A 15,282-nucleotide genomic window follows, 5' to 3' on the forward strand; every position below is an offset into this window, starting at 1 on the left:
TGAGGGCCCGTTTGCACACCCTCTATAGCCGCCGGCACTGGAGTTATTAATTCCTGTGCAGTAGTTTTCGATTCTTCATTTGACATTCTTTTGGAAAATTTATTGTTTGCGTTTTTGTCCTTCCGCCAGGAGTGGTATATTCGGCCGTCCCTAACCTGGGTGCAGACGCCGACCAGGACGCCGCCCAATCTGGGAACAGACGCGCCTGGATTTTGAATGTGCAGTATGCACTGTTGAGAGTTCCATACTCCCACAAAACATCAGGGACCGCGGGGTCGTTACGCCCGTTATCCTCTCCAGAGGATACCCTTGCGGGTTCTATCTATCTATCTATCTATCTATCTATCTATCTATCTATCTTTCTTGAAACACAAATACAGTCAGACAGACGCAATTTATCAAGAAGAAGATAAAGTACCAAAAATATCCCTCTTATAGATTCTAGGACACTGTATGTTTAGTTTAACGTGTTCACGATCTACATTATAGAAATTTCATTTAAAGAATGGAAAAATATCAAGAGTATTATGGATTCGAATTCAGTTAAATTTTATGTTTGCGTATTCAATATTATACGGAATTCAAAATTACCATATAAGAAAAGAAAAAGTACCAAATAGTTGCCTATTAAAGATTCATATTTTGTTCGTTAAAATTTCTAATATTGTACTGTTACACCATAATTCCTTACGTATGTATGTAAAAAAGGTTAAAGGATATAAATAGTGCCAAATTATAGTTATCCGTTTTCCCCTTAAATTAATGTTTGAAAAAGCACAAAATTTTGAGATATACATATTTACATAATATGTTATTTCATTTCACTCAGTTCACTGTAACGTATAATCATTAAAAATTTCAATAAGATACAAAATTTTTCATACGCCCCACTGTCCCAACGCATAACAATAGTATAACCTATTTTTCTTAAATTGCTAAAATAATCTTTTACACAGTGTTTTCTTAACAATTGTAATACTTTTTATTGAATCTAGATAAACATATTTTTATACAACTTCTTAAGTATTCAAATGGATCGTATATTGTATTTGTGCTTAAAACTTAAATGTAGTTTGCAATAAGATTACTACTGACAAAAACCAACAAAAAAAAAACTGAAAAATTTATTTTTTTATTTTAACAAAGCAAAAGCAAAGCGACCCAGTTCTATATAGAAAAAAATCCATAAAAAGAACATTATTTACTTTGATTTGTAAGAAAAAGGAATTCTTTTTAACAAATAGAAATTTCCTGTAATCAAAAGGAATGCAAATGAATGCAAAGTCTAGATAAATGTAAAAGCATTACACGTGCATATTTACGTAAAGGTATTTGCGTATGTGTGTTTGCAGGTGTATGGTAATATGTTAATGCACTACCTTTTAATAATAGACATTTTTTGTGTGAAATAAGAAAAAAGGCTCAACGAAAAATTAAAGACTCCTTATTTTCCTGTTTTTTATATTTTTACTGGCTGTTTAAATACATACACATGTATATGCACATACATTTATGAATATGTATGTGCATGTTTGTTCTATTTATTTTATGAAGAACTTTACCAAGTCAACATCATCTAATTACACTTTGTGTTAAAGGCATCATTTATAAATCTTTAAAGTGAAGATGTCCTTTTCGTAAAAAAAACAAGTTACACAAAAAGGAGTTTCACAAAAAAAGTGCAATAGAGCTGTGTTTTCTTGTATTTTTTCCCACTTCTTGTTGTAGACTTTTTTACTTATAAGTGGAGTTTCATGTGAAATTAATGTTAAATTTAAATTTTAATAGGTTGTTTAATGCTGCTTACAAAATCCTTTGTAAAATAAAAAAGTTTAGCATTAAGAAGAGAATAACTTTAGCTATTTACTCTTATTATAATAGTTTTGCCAAACAAAGTTATCAAAGGTTTAATTAAACAAAAATAAACTTTTTAAATGAAAGTGTTTGTAATTCACATAAATAATTGAATTACAAAAACTTCGTGTTAATCACTGGTGTATATTTCAGACTATAGGTGGTCTATAGTGGTCTATAGATTGTAGACTGGTCTATACATAGTGTCTAAATAATGATGTATTGTCCAAACTATAGACTATATTATCCAGACTGCACATTGGTCTATTGTAGACTGGTCGACAGGCCAGATTATAGGCCGGACTATAGACTGGTCTATATGTCACACTAAAAACTGACTGGTCTATACACCATACTATACATTGGTATATAGGTGATGATATATAATGGTCTATAGGCTAGTCTATAGAGTGGTCTTTATGTCAGACTATACAGTGGTATATATCAAACTATAGAATAGTCTAAATTTTAAAATAAATAGATATTGATTAAATCTAAATCCAAAAAAAACTTAACTTTTAAATAGGCCAACAAATTTTTAACACAGGGACCGAAGTACTTTCTTATAAAGAATTGAACTGCTCTGAAGAAATCAGATCAAAGAAAAGTGGTTGATGTTTTATTTTAAAGACATATTGGACTTAAAAATTACAATATACCACGAGTCTAATATGATAGAGAAATTTTAAGTATAAACTCGGATAAGAAAATTATGTTGAGTTTTAAATTATTTACGAAACTCCCCTACATTTACAGGTAAAAGGTATTCAACTATAACCTGTAAAACAATAACAACAAGAAACTATAGGCAACAAAGGATGATGAAAATAAGAACTAACAGCAGCATCAACAACAACAATAAATCTAACAACAATATGAACACGAAAAGCATTTATGAAACATCATCATCTGTTGGTAAATGAAATGAGCAACATGTAGAGCGGCCATTGAACTGCACAAATGAATGTATATTTATTATGTGTGTGTATTCCAGGAGTAAGTGTTACTGTATATATGTGTTACAAAAAGTATACTAGATGTTATATGTGTTGATATAAAATTTATATTGTTGCAACTTCTGCTTCTACTTGAACTAAGATTGTGTTGGTTGCTTTTGCTGATGCTGACGCTGCTGCTTGAGCAACAATAACTACAGCTTTTGATTTTCGTTCAAGTTGTTTTAAATGTTGTGCCAGTATTTATTCCGGTTTATTTTATTTTATTTTTGTTTTTTTTTCTATTTCTCATTGTTATTGTTGTATTCTTGTTTTGGCTTTTTTATTATTGAAAATTTTGTATCCTTTTCTTCATTCTAAGGAAACCAAAGTATTGACAGGAATATGTTGTGGTTGTAGTTGCTGCAACTCCAGCAAAAGAAGCCCTGATTTCTATGAAAAACAATTTATTGTATTTTTTTATAGGAGCAGAGGAGTTTTAAGTGGTGGTGGCATGTTAAATGTATTGTATTTTGTAGGTTTTGTTAATGCATTTTTGTTGTTCCTGTTGCTGTTTTTATTGTTTCTTCACATTTGTTGCTACAGTGTTGTTTGTTTATTTGCTGCTCTAAATGCCTGCAGCATTTGTATGCATTCAATTTACTTGACGTGTGTGTTTGTTGAGTATTTCCTTAAACTTCCTTTTTTGTGTTGACGAGGACGTTGCTGTTATTATCGATGTTGTTATTACTGATGATATCGTTTAGGTATGATTTTATATTCGATTTAGAAGTGTGTGAGTACTTATAAAACGGAGTTTATTTTATTGATTGAATATGGTTTTTATTTAATTTTTTTTTAGAAATTCAACAGGATCTGACATAAATTACATGTTTAAAAGATTATTTTTAAGGCTTAGTTACTGTTTATGGGTAAATTTAATTAAAGTTGTATTACGTAAACAAAATTGTAAAGAAAAATTATCCTTGAAGAATTTATTTAATTGTAAAAATCGTCTAGGATGATGAGATTAACACAAAATTTGTTTTGTTTTAATAAATTCGATTAAAAAGGAGATTTTAATATTATCAAAAATGTACCTATGTAGTCAATAGTCTATATTATAGATTGGTCTATAGACCACACTATTGACTGGTCAACAGTTCAGACGATGGACTAGTTTATGGTACTTTTATATTATTCTTTAAAAGTACTATAACTAGTGAATAGAACCGACTTTATTAAGGACTATAGACTGACCTTTAGTCAGAACTATAAACTGTACAATAGTCCAGAGCAAAGACTGATCGAAAGTCAAAAATATCAACTGATCTATAGTCCAGGCTATATAATGATATATAATCCAAGCTATAGTCCAAATAATAGACTAGTATATACTTTAAACTTTAGACTGGTATATAGTTCACAATATAGACTGTTCAGGCATAAGGCTGATCTATAGCCCAAACTATTGTCTGCCCAGACTATATGGTGGTCTATAGTCCAGAATATAGACTTATATATAGCCCAAACTAATCACTCGTCAGGCTATTGGGTTGTCTATAGTTCAGACTGTTGTCTATAGTATAGACTGATCTATAGTCCAAACTATAGACTGATCTATAGTGCAGACTATAGACTGATCTATAGTCCAGACTATAGACTTATCTAAACTGATCTATAGTATGGACTATAGGTGATATATAATCCAAACTATAGACCAAACAATAGACTAATATATACTCTAAACTGTAGACTGGTATATAGTCCAAATTATAGAATGTCCAGACTTAAGGCTGGTCTACAGTTCAAACTATATTTCACCGCATTAGGACTCTATATGTTTTATTTTACGTTTCTAGGTTCAATATTGCAGAAAAATCTAAACAATTTAAGGTAAAGAAGAAAAATATTGAAGAGCACGTAAAAAATTTGTATTCGGACATGGCAGACCTCATTACTCAGTAACGTTAAAATTGTCTATGTTTCTTATAATGTAAACAATCGCATTTCTGCCCAAAAATATAAAATAAATTATCAAAAACCGCAAAAAAATCACTCAAAATAAAAAAAAATTATAATTAAACACTTACTCCAACAACAAATTAAACTATAATAATTCTATCACCTAAAAAAGCATAAGTATTTCAATTCCATAGAAAAAATATTAATACTCACTCACATTAAATATTATGATTATTAAATTGTTACACGCACTGTACTGAATGTCCTTTTCAGTCAGTCAGTCACTCGCTCTCTCTTACTCCTCTTAAATCCTTTCCAGTTGGTGTTTATTATATAAAAAATATATACACACGCACACCTCAGACACGTTCAATATATAAATTGGCGCGAGTCCTTGAAATTAAACCACCAAATATTGTATGTAGTATTTAACAAACTGATGATGATGATGATGAAACTGACGACCACAAAGTTGCCGTGTAAAATATTTAAAGGCTCCTTGGCTAGGCTGTTCTTTAAGAGCGGTGGTGGGTTTGTTAGGTATTGGTTGATTTCTTTATGAATACACTGAAATTGTTAATGAAAACAATTCTTAACTATTGATAATTATAATTATTAGATTAAATTTCAATTTTTTTTTGTTTTGTTTAGTTTTTCTATTAAATCATAGCACGTCACTATTTATTTTTAGTATAATGTAGAAAAAAATATATGGTTTTTGTTGTTGTGTTATTAAAGTTTTTATTTTGCCATATAAATGTGTATTGGTGTTAAATATGAGAAAAGGATTTAGAGTTTTTTTTTCCTTTATTTTTTTAAACACCATGATGATAATATAAAATAAAATGTATATTTAAAATATTGAAAGAGTTTCCAGAACATCTTAGTTGTAGAATCCTGTAATTCCCAAAATTTAAACGAAAATCCCAAAAGATTTTATAAATTGATCACGATTTAATCAGTAATACGGAAATATATTATCGTTTATCAATAGTTACATGAACATCTATTTTGAGGTTAGGTAATTTACTATTTTTGAGGTTAAGTCATTTATATACTAATATTCCTACCACATAAATATTGGTAGAAATATTCTGGTTCTACATGATTTATTTACATCATTTTTAAGTCGGTAATCCGCGTTGTACTCATTTTCTGAAGGAGCTCAAGGACATTGGGATGTAGGGTCAATTATGAAACAATCCAAAAAATGTTGATAAAAAGATGTTATTTTCCACATAATTGTTTCATTATACCATACACCACTATAGTGGGGAGGGTATTATTTAAAGGATACACATCGGATCACTTTTTCAGTCAGTGTATCCATGTAAACTTGAGCGCACGCTACAGGTCGGAATTTTATTTTTTTATCCAAAGACGGAAATCAGTCCATTATTTCTATTTTTTCATAACTATGATAAAAGTTCCAGTTTCTCAGTAAGAATCGGCAAAACTTAGTTTTATTGAAGTCTAAATGACTTTTGTAATAATCGGGTCTCATTTGAAAAATACTTATTTTTAACATACTCGACCATGGCCGGACTATACATTCATACTTGGAGGTCAATTCTGTCTTGAACTTTCGATTCTATAGAGCTTGAATGTATCGAATTTTATCACTATATCGACATTTTTAAGACTGTTATGGGTGTTAAACTCACTTTTTGAGGAAGACCCTATATGTGAGGAGAGTTAATTATGAACCGATTCTAATAGAAACAGATTTCAGTAAATATAAAATAAGGTTTACAGTGTACTTGTTTTTTGTGCCATCAATGAAGTTCTGAGGGTGCTTATATAAGCGTTAGGGTTAATTATGGACCAATTCAATAAATTTGGTGAAAATTTTTCTGTAAACGTATTTTCAAGACAGTGTTGGGTTTTTCTGAAAGGAACCTTATATAGGGGATTGCGTTAATTATAATTCTCATAATTTTTTGAAGAAATATTTCGTTATTTATAAAATTATTGAATATGTTTATACCTTCCGATCCTTATAATTTTTTAAAGATAAATTTCGATATGTATAGACTTTATTAAGCGTTTAAGAAAATTTATGATCGAGGACGTATGAACCGGTTCTTATATTTTTAACAGAGATTTCGGTTTGAATATAATATGTTTAGGACAGTAATAAGGATTTAGGTCAATTTTTGAAGAGGAGGTAGATTTGGGATGAATTATGGACCGATTATTAAAAATGTTTTAGAGAGATTTTATACTGTACGTTTAAGACAGTTTTGGAGGAGTTATTATATGTCGGGTACAGTCAATTATGGACCGATTCCTATAAAATTTGGTAGGAAAATTTTTGTTTATATAAAATGTGTCTATGTGGAATTTCATCACTATTATTGTTTTTTTTTTAAATCAGTTATGACTTTTTAATATAGCCAGCCAGACAGACGGACATGACAAGATCGTCTTAGAACTTAATAGGGACCCATAATATTTGTATATATTTTTGTGGGTCTACGACAAATATTTCGATGTGTTAGAAACGGAATGACAAATAACAATTTTTTGTTGGTTGGTATAAAAACTGCAAATTTCTATATATTTATTTTTTTAATTTTTAAATTCAGAATTAAATTTTGGATCCAGAAAATACATCGTTCTGAAATTACGTCAGATAATTAATAAAAATTTAAAAATAACAATAATTTATAATAATATTTAATGATGGAAATGTAATTAAAAATATTAAGTAAAAAATCGGTTTCTCTGGAGCCTTTCGAGATATCACATGATTGGAGCTAAATTGTTTTCGAGTTTTTTGGCATTTGCAGGAGAGCGTGGACAGAATATGGATAGTGTGTAACCGCTAATATGTGTACAACTGTCAATCAACTTCAACCATATAAAATTTCGTTACGATAACTACTATAGTTTCAGAGATACGAATTATTTCCTCAAAAGATAACTTTCAATATTAAGATTGCATTGAAAATTAAATCTCAATGAGTTTTGAAAAATTTTATTAGAAATTTCGATAGATTTCGAATGACAGAATTTGGTGTCTGATTTCAATATAGATACATAATTCTAAATGTTAAATTAATTGTTTTAACAATAAAAATAAAATGTTGTTCTGCACACCCTTTATGACAACACATCTAAAACACACTTACACATTTATATAGCAAATATAAAAAAGGTGCAAAATTAGTTTTTTTTTTCTTTTGTTTAATTTTGTATACGAAGGCAAATTTTGTGTAGAGATTTTTTATTTTATTTTCAAAAAAACACTCACAATAACTTTTTCTGTAGATGTAGCTTAAAACTACGTAGAACTAATAAGTTTCCTTGGGCATACACTTTTTAAACTTTTGTTTTTCGGGAAAACAGTAAACGCAATTTATGTTTTAAGGTTTTTATATGTTTATTTAATTATTGTTGACTTTTATTTTAAATTTAATACAATTAGCTTGTATTTTTCTTGTATTTTTTATAAATTATTTAAATAGGCGCACACACTTTAAAGGACTTAATAGAAAAACAGAAACACAGGATATGTATGTTTTATTTGTGGTTAAAGTTAAAATTTTTTTAAATACACACAAAATGTTTATTAATATTTCTAAAAATTTATGTTATAAAAATGCATTTTTTAAAATTTTTTTTTTGGTAATTTAATATTCTTTTTTATTTTCTTCTTTTAGAACAAAAATAAAATTATTATTTTTTAAGTTAAGAAAATATATAACAACCGTTTAGCACAAAGGATGTACTCTTTCTGAATATGCCTGAAAATATGCAATAGGATTCAACTGTATGGAGAATACAGAAAATATGTACCAAATTGCTTAGTTGTGTTTTTCTTTCTCACTTTTAAAATCTTAGCAACTAAAATCCTTAATATTCTAGAACTACTCTCGCAAATATGTATGTGTAAGAATTTCGCCTATAAAATAATAACATCAGCAACATAGAATTTTCAATTGCGACTCAGTTATTAAATACCTTCTCTCTTTTTTTAACTCTTAAGGATATTTTTTGGAATCTCTTTTTTTATAAAATGTACCAGAAAAATGTAAGCTCTTTGTCTGCTTTACTAGTTGTTCTCTCTGGTAATTGTAATCTCTGCTACAAAAACCACCCAATTTTATTTACCTCCCCCCATCATCATCTCCATTAACATCGTTTGCCACCCTGCATCCTAGTTGTTTTAAATGTTTTTCTTGTTTTTTGTTTTGAATACACTGTATTTTTGTTTGTTTTTTTTTCCTAACACAAAAATTTGTTTTTTTTAGTTTTGTTTATCTATCATCATGTTTTGTATTTTTTTTTCATTTTTTCTTTTAGTAGAACATTATAAATTCACCCTCTCCTTCCACTTTTTGATTATCGAAACTTTTCTTTCTTTGTTGACTTTTCATGTTATTTTCATGTAGGTTGCGAAAATCTTTTAAATGATTTTAAATGTTTCTTGTTATTTAGCTTTTTGGTTCTCTTAAAATGAAGAAGGGTGAATTGCAGTTGAATTTTGAAGCATTTTGGTTATGGGTTTCATTAAAAACCACTTCAAAAATAATAAAAATTTTAGAAAAATACCCTATGTTTGCTGTCTTGAGTTTTGCCGAACCTGTTTTGTTATTTTTTTAATGTTTGTTTGGAATTATTCTTAATTTTAAACCACCCCTTACGATATTTTAGAAAAAAGAAGATCGTAAGCATAAAGGGTTACATAAAGGTACAAAGTAATGATAATTAAAGTTTGACAGGTACAATCTAAATATAGATAAGGATGAAGAATATCAACGATACTAATCTGACCAGTTGACATAATTTGTTACAATTTTCAAAATTATCGAAGAAAAAATATTAGTCAGGCAGTAAGTCAGTCAGTTAGATAGTCATTTAGTTAGTTAGTTTGTTAGTTAGTTTGTTAGTTAGTTTGTTAGTTAGTTTGTTAGTTAGTTTGTTAGATAGATAGATAGATAGATAGATAGATAGATAGATAGATAGATAGATAGATAGATAGATAGATAGATAGATAGATAGATAGATAGATAGATAGATAGATAGATAGATAGATAGATAGATAGATAGATAGATAGATAGATAGATAGATAGATAGATAGATAGATAGATAGATAGATAGATAGATAGATAGATAGATAGATAGATAGATAGATAGATAGATAGATAGATAGATAGATAGATAGATAGATAGATAGATAGATAGATAGATAGATAGATAGATAGATAGATAGATAGATAGATAGATAGATAGATAGATAGATAGAGATAGATAGATAGATAGATAGATAGATAGATAGATAGATAGATAGATAGATAGATAGATAGATAGATAGATAGATAGATAGATAGATAGATAGATAGATAGATAGATAGATAGATAGATAGATAGATAGATAGATAGATAGATAGATAGATAGATAGATAGATAGATAGATAGATAGATAGATAGATAGATAGATAGATAGATAGATAGATAGATAGATAGATAGATAGATAGATAGATAGATAGATAGATAGATAGATAGATAGATAGATAGATAGATAGATAGATAGATAGATAGATAGATAGATAGATAGATAGATAGATAGATAGATAGATAGATAGATAGATAGATAGATAGATAGATAGATAGATAGTTAGTTAGTTAGTTAGTTAGTTAGTTAGTTAGTTAGTTAGTTAGTTAGTTAGTTAGTTAGTTAGTTAGTTAGTTAGTTAGTTAGTTAGTTAGTTAGTTAGTTAGTTAGTTAGTTAGTTAGTTAGTTAGTTAGTTAGTTAGTTAGTTTGTTAGTTAGTTAGTTAGTTAGTTAGTTAGTTAGTTAGTTAGTTAGTTAGTTAGTTAGTTAGTTAGTTAGTTAGTTAGTTAGTTAGTTAGTTAGTTAGTTAGTTAGTTAGTTAGTTAGTTAGTTAGTTAGTTAGTTAGTTAGTTAGTTAGTTAGTTAGTTAGTTAGTTAGTTAGTTTAGTTAGTTAGTTAGTTAGTTAGTTAGTTAGTTAGTTAGTTAGTTAGTTAGTTAGTTAGTTAGTTAGTTAGTTAGTTAGTTAGTTAGTTAGTTAGTTAGTTAGTTAGTTAGTTAGTTAGTTAGTTAGTTAGTTAGTTAGTTAGTTAGTTAGTTAGTTAGTTAGTTAGTTAGTTAGTTAGTTAGTTAGTTAGTTAGTTAGTTAGTTAGTTAGTTAGTTAGTTAGTGAGTTAGTTAGTTAGTTAGTTAGTTAGTTAGTTAGTTAGTTAGTTAGTTAGTTAGTTAGTTAGTTATTTATTTAGTTAGAAATTAGATTTTCGTAGGTTGTGTGAGGAAAAAGAGGAACTGGGAACAGTAGGGTAAATCTTACACAGCTGTCCCAGGGTACAGAGTATCAGACTAGGTAGACGATTACACGATGAACTGGGAGATATAGCAGGTTTTGACTTTGGCTACATATTAGGCTTCATCAAAGGAAAATCTTGGTTATTCAGGTTAGGAACAATGGAGATTTGCCTTTCATTTCCACTTTCTGAAATCCTGTATGGGGGAAAATTCTTACTTTTTTTCACTTTTACTCTCTATCTTTCATTTCTGTATTCTCTCTAACATTATTGTTCTTAAATCTTCTTTAAAGGGAATAAAGGGTTATATGTTTACGAAAATGCAATACATTTTAAACCAAGTTATTGAGGAAAAGTTAAAAGTAGTCCTGTAGAATTATGTATAAGGTAAAATAAAGATTTTCCATGGCAATTAATTGTAATTTTAATTAAACTTGGACCAATTGCAATTGTTTTGTTATGTGTAGTTAAGCACATACACAGTAACACTGCCAATTATAATCGGTTAAATCAAAAGAGGCCTTGTTAAAAGAACTTCCAGAACTACAAGCAATCGATCATAACCAGCAAAAAGTATTACGACCGATACTTTTTTGCTGGTTATAAACGAATATCTGAGTTCTTCATACCTACATTATGTGATAACCAAATAGAGCCAATTTGTAGCATTTAATTGAAAATTTAAATAAATTCCAAACTACATATGTATTTTGTAAGACTTTTATTGCTACTAACAGTTAAATAATAAACATAATTTCCGGGAAAAATAAAGAATCATATAGTTCTATTGTAAATTAAAAAACAAACTGAGAATAAAACAAATTAAGGAAAAATTGAGCAACTAAAACTGAAACTAATTCACATAAAAAAGAAAATGGAAATAAAAATACAGAAAAAGTGGTTAAAAAATATTAGAAATTTGTTTAAATTATTAAAAATTTGTTTAACATACTAATTAAATATATATAAAAACACAGAACAATTAAACATAATCAATTTTTAATGCGCAAATCAATTGCTTCGCCACCTTCTAAATCCAAATCTGCAGGAGTATCATTTAGCTCTAACAATTCACCATCAAAACTGTAAATGGTAATATAATAAATTTTTGTTAATTTATTTTTAAAATATTTTAAATTTATTATTTATTATATATGTAAATATTATTTACCTTAATTTTAAATGATCTAGTGCAACTTTTAATTCTTCTGCACATTTTATATATAAAATACGAAATTTATCAGTCTTCATAAGATCAATTTGCAAGGGACGCTTCCATTTATCAGACTGAATTTTAAGAGTGATTTTATTGGCATCACGTTTTTTAGTGGCTGCTGTTACAGCTCCTGGTGAGTTAAAACGATTCTTAAGCACACGACCATCTATAAGATAGTTCATTATTTGTTATAATATTGTTTTAATTTTTTTCGCTTTTACTTTTTTTGCTTTTAGATTTTTTTTATTTCGCACAACATAAAAACAAAACATAAAATTTCACCAAAAAAAAAAAAACAAACGCCAATTTTGAAATCTAACAAACACAAAATACTCTTAAAACGCCGAACAAAAATGCTTTATTTATTTAAAACAGAAAACAATTATAAATCAAAAAAAACTTTATTTCTTTTTCTGTAGGTTTCTATTGGAACTTAAAACTTTTAAACGTTTTCTACTTTTTTCACCGAATTGCAAACATTTTAGACTAAAATACATATAAAAAGAAAATCAAGTCAAATTCCATTTAATACTAAATAAAAAAATTTCAACTTACTAAAACTATGTCTTGATGAATGTTTTATTTTAAACAGAAAATCTCTAATTTCAGCCGTTAAGTACAAATTTTCATTTACTACACTACGTCGTGATAAAGTAATATTCGGCTTTTATATTTATCAAATTTCTTAAAATATTCTTAAATAATTCATTTTTAAAACAAAATCCCTAATTTCAGCCCTTAACTGTGATAAATTGTCAAATATTACTCTATCGATTCCATTATGAAAAAGGATGTAGAATATGTATTTATAGCGACGAAAAAAATATTGTGGAAATTACAGACGGAATCATAAACATATATATATATACTATATAACTTTCTCCCGAAGTAGTAGGGTGTTAAAATGATACACTATATATTTACAAAAAAATCAATAAACAAAAGTCATGCATAGTTTACACTTATAATTTTAATTTAAGAAAACTAATAACAAAAAATATCACTCACCAATAAAATGAAAAATTTTGTAATTTATCGAATCGGGTGTATCATCCGCCATAATAATACGATCATTAAGATTGAAAACTATATTCTCAGCGGAAATATTCTCACGTTCAGCCAGTTGTGTAAATATAATCGAAAACTTCTGATATTTACGTAATTTAAATGACTCCAGTTTGCCCTTCCAATTAACTTTGATATTAAGTTCGGGATTGTCCTCATCAAATGATATATCCAAAGATGCATTAGTCGATCCCTTATTAACACTTGAATTTATTGTAAATTCATCTTGATTTTTCTTTTTACTACGTGTAGTACGCCCTGTTTCTTCTGTATCCGAGTCTAATTCAATGAAACCCTCAACACGGGGCATAGGACTGGAAACTAAATCTATAAAATCAACTTGTGTACTACGAGCGGCAATTTCGGCCACATATTGACGACGAGCACGCATGACACGTTGGCGACCACGACGACCCTGTTGCAGAAAACGTTCCATTATTGTTAGGGTGGATGTTGTCGCATTATCGGACTCCTCTTCGTGTGTGGACACTTCATTTGAGGAGGTGTTTGATAATACTCCATTTGAAATTTCCGAAACATCTGTAGTGTCATTTGATAGATCTGTTGTATTTGCAGTGCTTGCTTTTCCTCTCCCACGACCCCGACCTCGACCTCTTCCTTTACCTCCTCTCCCTCTCCCTCTCCCTCTCCCCTTGTACGATGATGGTTCAATATTTTCCAATATTGTTTCTGTCTTTTTTTTGCTCAAATCCAAAGATCTTCTTGTTCTTCTACCAACCGGCTGTTCATCTACTTGTTTACTTAAATTCTCCAACAAAGGCAACGTTGGTGACAGGGAGCCATCAGTTGATGTGGAACATCTACGGGACTTTTCATTTTTCTTAGATTTTTTATCTGGTGTTGTGTTTTTTTCCTTGAGCCGGTGTCTTTTTGTTGGACTCTTTTGAACATTATTATTCACCAGGGAATCGAAATCAAAATCATCATTATCTAAACCTAAGCTATCATTGAGTTCAGCACTTTTGGTAGACTCCAGAGTTTTGAGTTGATCCAGTAAATTTGCTAAAAATAATATTCGCAATTAGTGAATTTTAATGATTTTTTTTCATTGCTTACTTTTTCTTAGCTCATCCAAATTTTTAAATATATTAAACTCTTCCGTCATTTTTATATTTTATTAAATGTTCATAGATTTAACAAAAATATCAACGAAAAACAAGAAATTTTCGCAAAAAATTTAGCGCAATGTTTTAAAAACAAAGCACAACAAAAGTTAACGCGTACTTATAAGATGATGTAGTAAACACAACTGGCATTTGTTTACAATTCTTTCATATGTCAAACTGCATATAAAAACCTAATTTTATGTTGTCAAACTCTATATATAAAAAGTAAACAAATTTATTTCTCCCTAATGCCACCCCTTTCGAATTAATCATTAAAATGGAGTCATGTTCGAGCCTGCACTAAACTCATGGTTGCAATAATTGCATGAATTTGATATACAAATTTTAATTTATATTAAAAAATATATATTTTATTTACCCGCAAATATTACAAATAAATGAATTAAAATATTTAATTCCTGCAATAAAAGTAAAATATTAAACAAATATATACTTCTTTCCCATCCCTGTTGTAGGGTTCTATAGTTGAAACGAAAAGTCGAATTTTCGACTTTTTGTATTTAGTTAAAAGTCGACTTTTCGACTTTTTGCATTTAGTTAAAAGTCGACTTTTCGACTTTTTGACTATATGTATTCTATAAATAAATAGTCCACTTTTTCCAACTTTTTTCGACTTTTTCCGACTTTTTCGACTATTCGACTTTTTGCGACATTTCAACTTTTTTCGACTATTTTAGACTTTTTTCAATTTTTTCGACTTTTCGTCTGATCCTCGTAAAACTTGGAGAAAGGATTTGTTTTTATTTAACCCTTTCAGGGTCAAAAATAATATTTTTTATGATTTTTTTTGTATAATGTCTTCTTAAACTTC

At 28.5% G+C, this 15,282-nt stretch overlaps 2 protein-coding genes across 5 annotated transcripts in view; both read right to left on the bottom strand.

The window, feature by feature from the left end:
- LOC111684713 (endoplasmic reticulum aminopeptidase 2) overlaps positions 1-8,377 on the bottom strand; it is a 53,664-nt gene extending 45,287 nt beyond the window's left edge. For 3 of the 4 annotated variants that reach the window (XM_046948953.1, XM_046948952.1, XM_046948949.1), the window contains exons 1-2: positions 8,011-8,377; positions 4,972-5,321 (exon numbers count right to left, since the gene is read on the bottom strand). The gene's annotated coding sequence lies outside the window, so the exon portion shown is untranslated. Of the gene's footprint in view, positions 1-4,967; positions 5,322-8,010 lie in introns of all 4 variants that reach the window. The other variant, XM_046948950.1, reaches the window with a different exon arrangement.
- Positions 8,378-11,748: 3,371 nt separating this feature from the next.
- Positions 11,749-14,577, bottom strand: LOC111684779 (uncharacterized protein CG4449). Its single transcript, XM_023446988.2, has 4 exons — positions 14,401-14,577; positions 13,267-14,346; positions 12,214-12,424; positions 11,749-12,125 (listed from the first exon to the last, which is right to left on the bottom strand). Exons 1-4 carry the CDS (start codon positions 14,447-14,449, stop codon positions 12,035-12,037), a joined length of 1,431 nt encoding a protein of 476 aa, XP_023302756.2. The 5' UTR covers positions 14,450-14,577; the 3' UTR covers positions 11,749-12,034.
- Positions 14,578-15,282: the final 705 nt, after the last annotated feature.

Source organism: Lucilia cuprina, chromosome 4 (genome assembly GCF_022045245.1).
Source record: "Lucilia cuprina isolate Lc7/37 chromosome 4, ASM2204524v1, whole genome shotgun sequence".
NCBI lineage: Eukaryota > Metazoa > Arthropoda > Insecta > Diptera > Calliphoridae > Lucilia > Lucilia cuprina.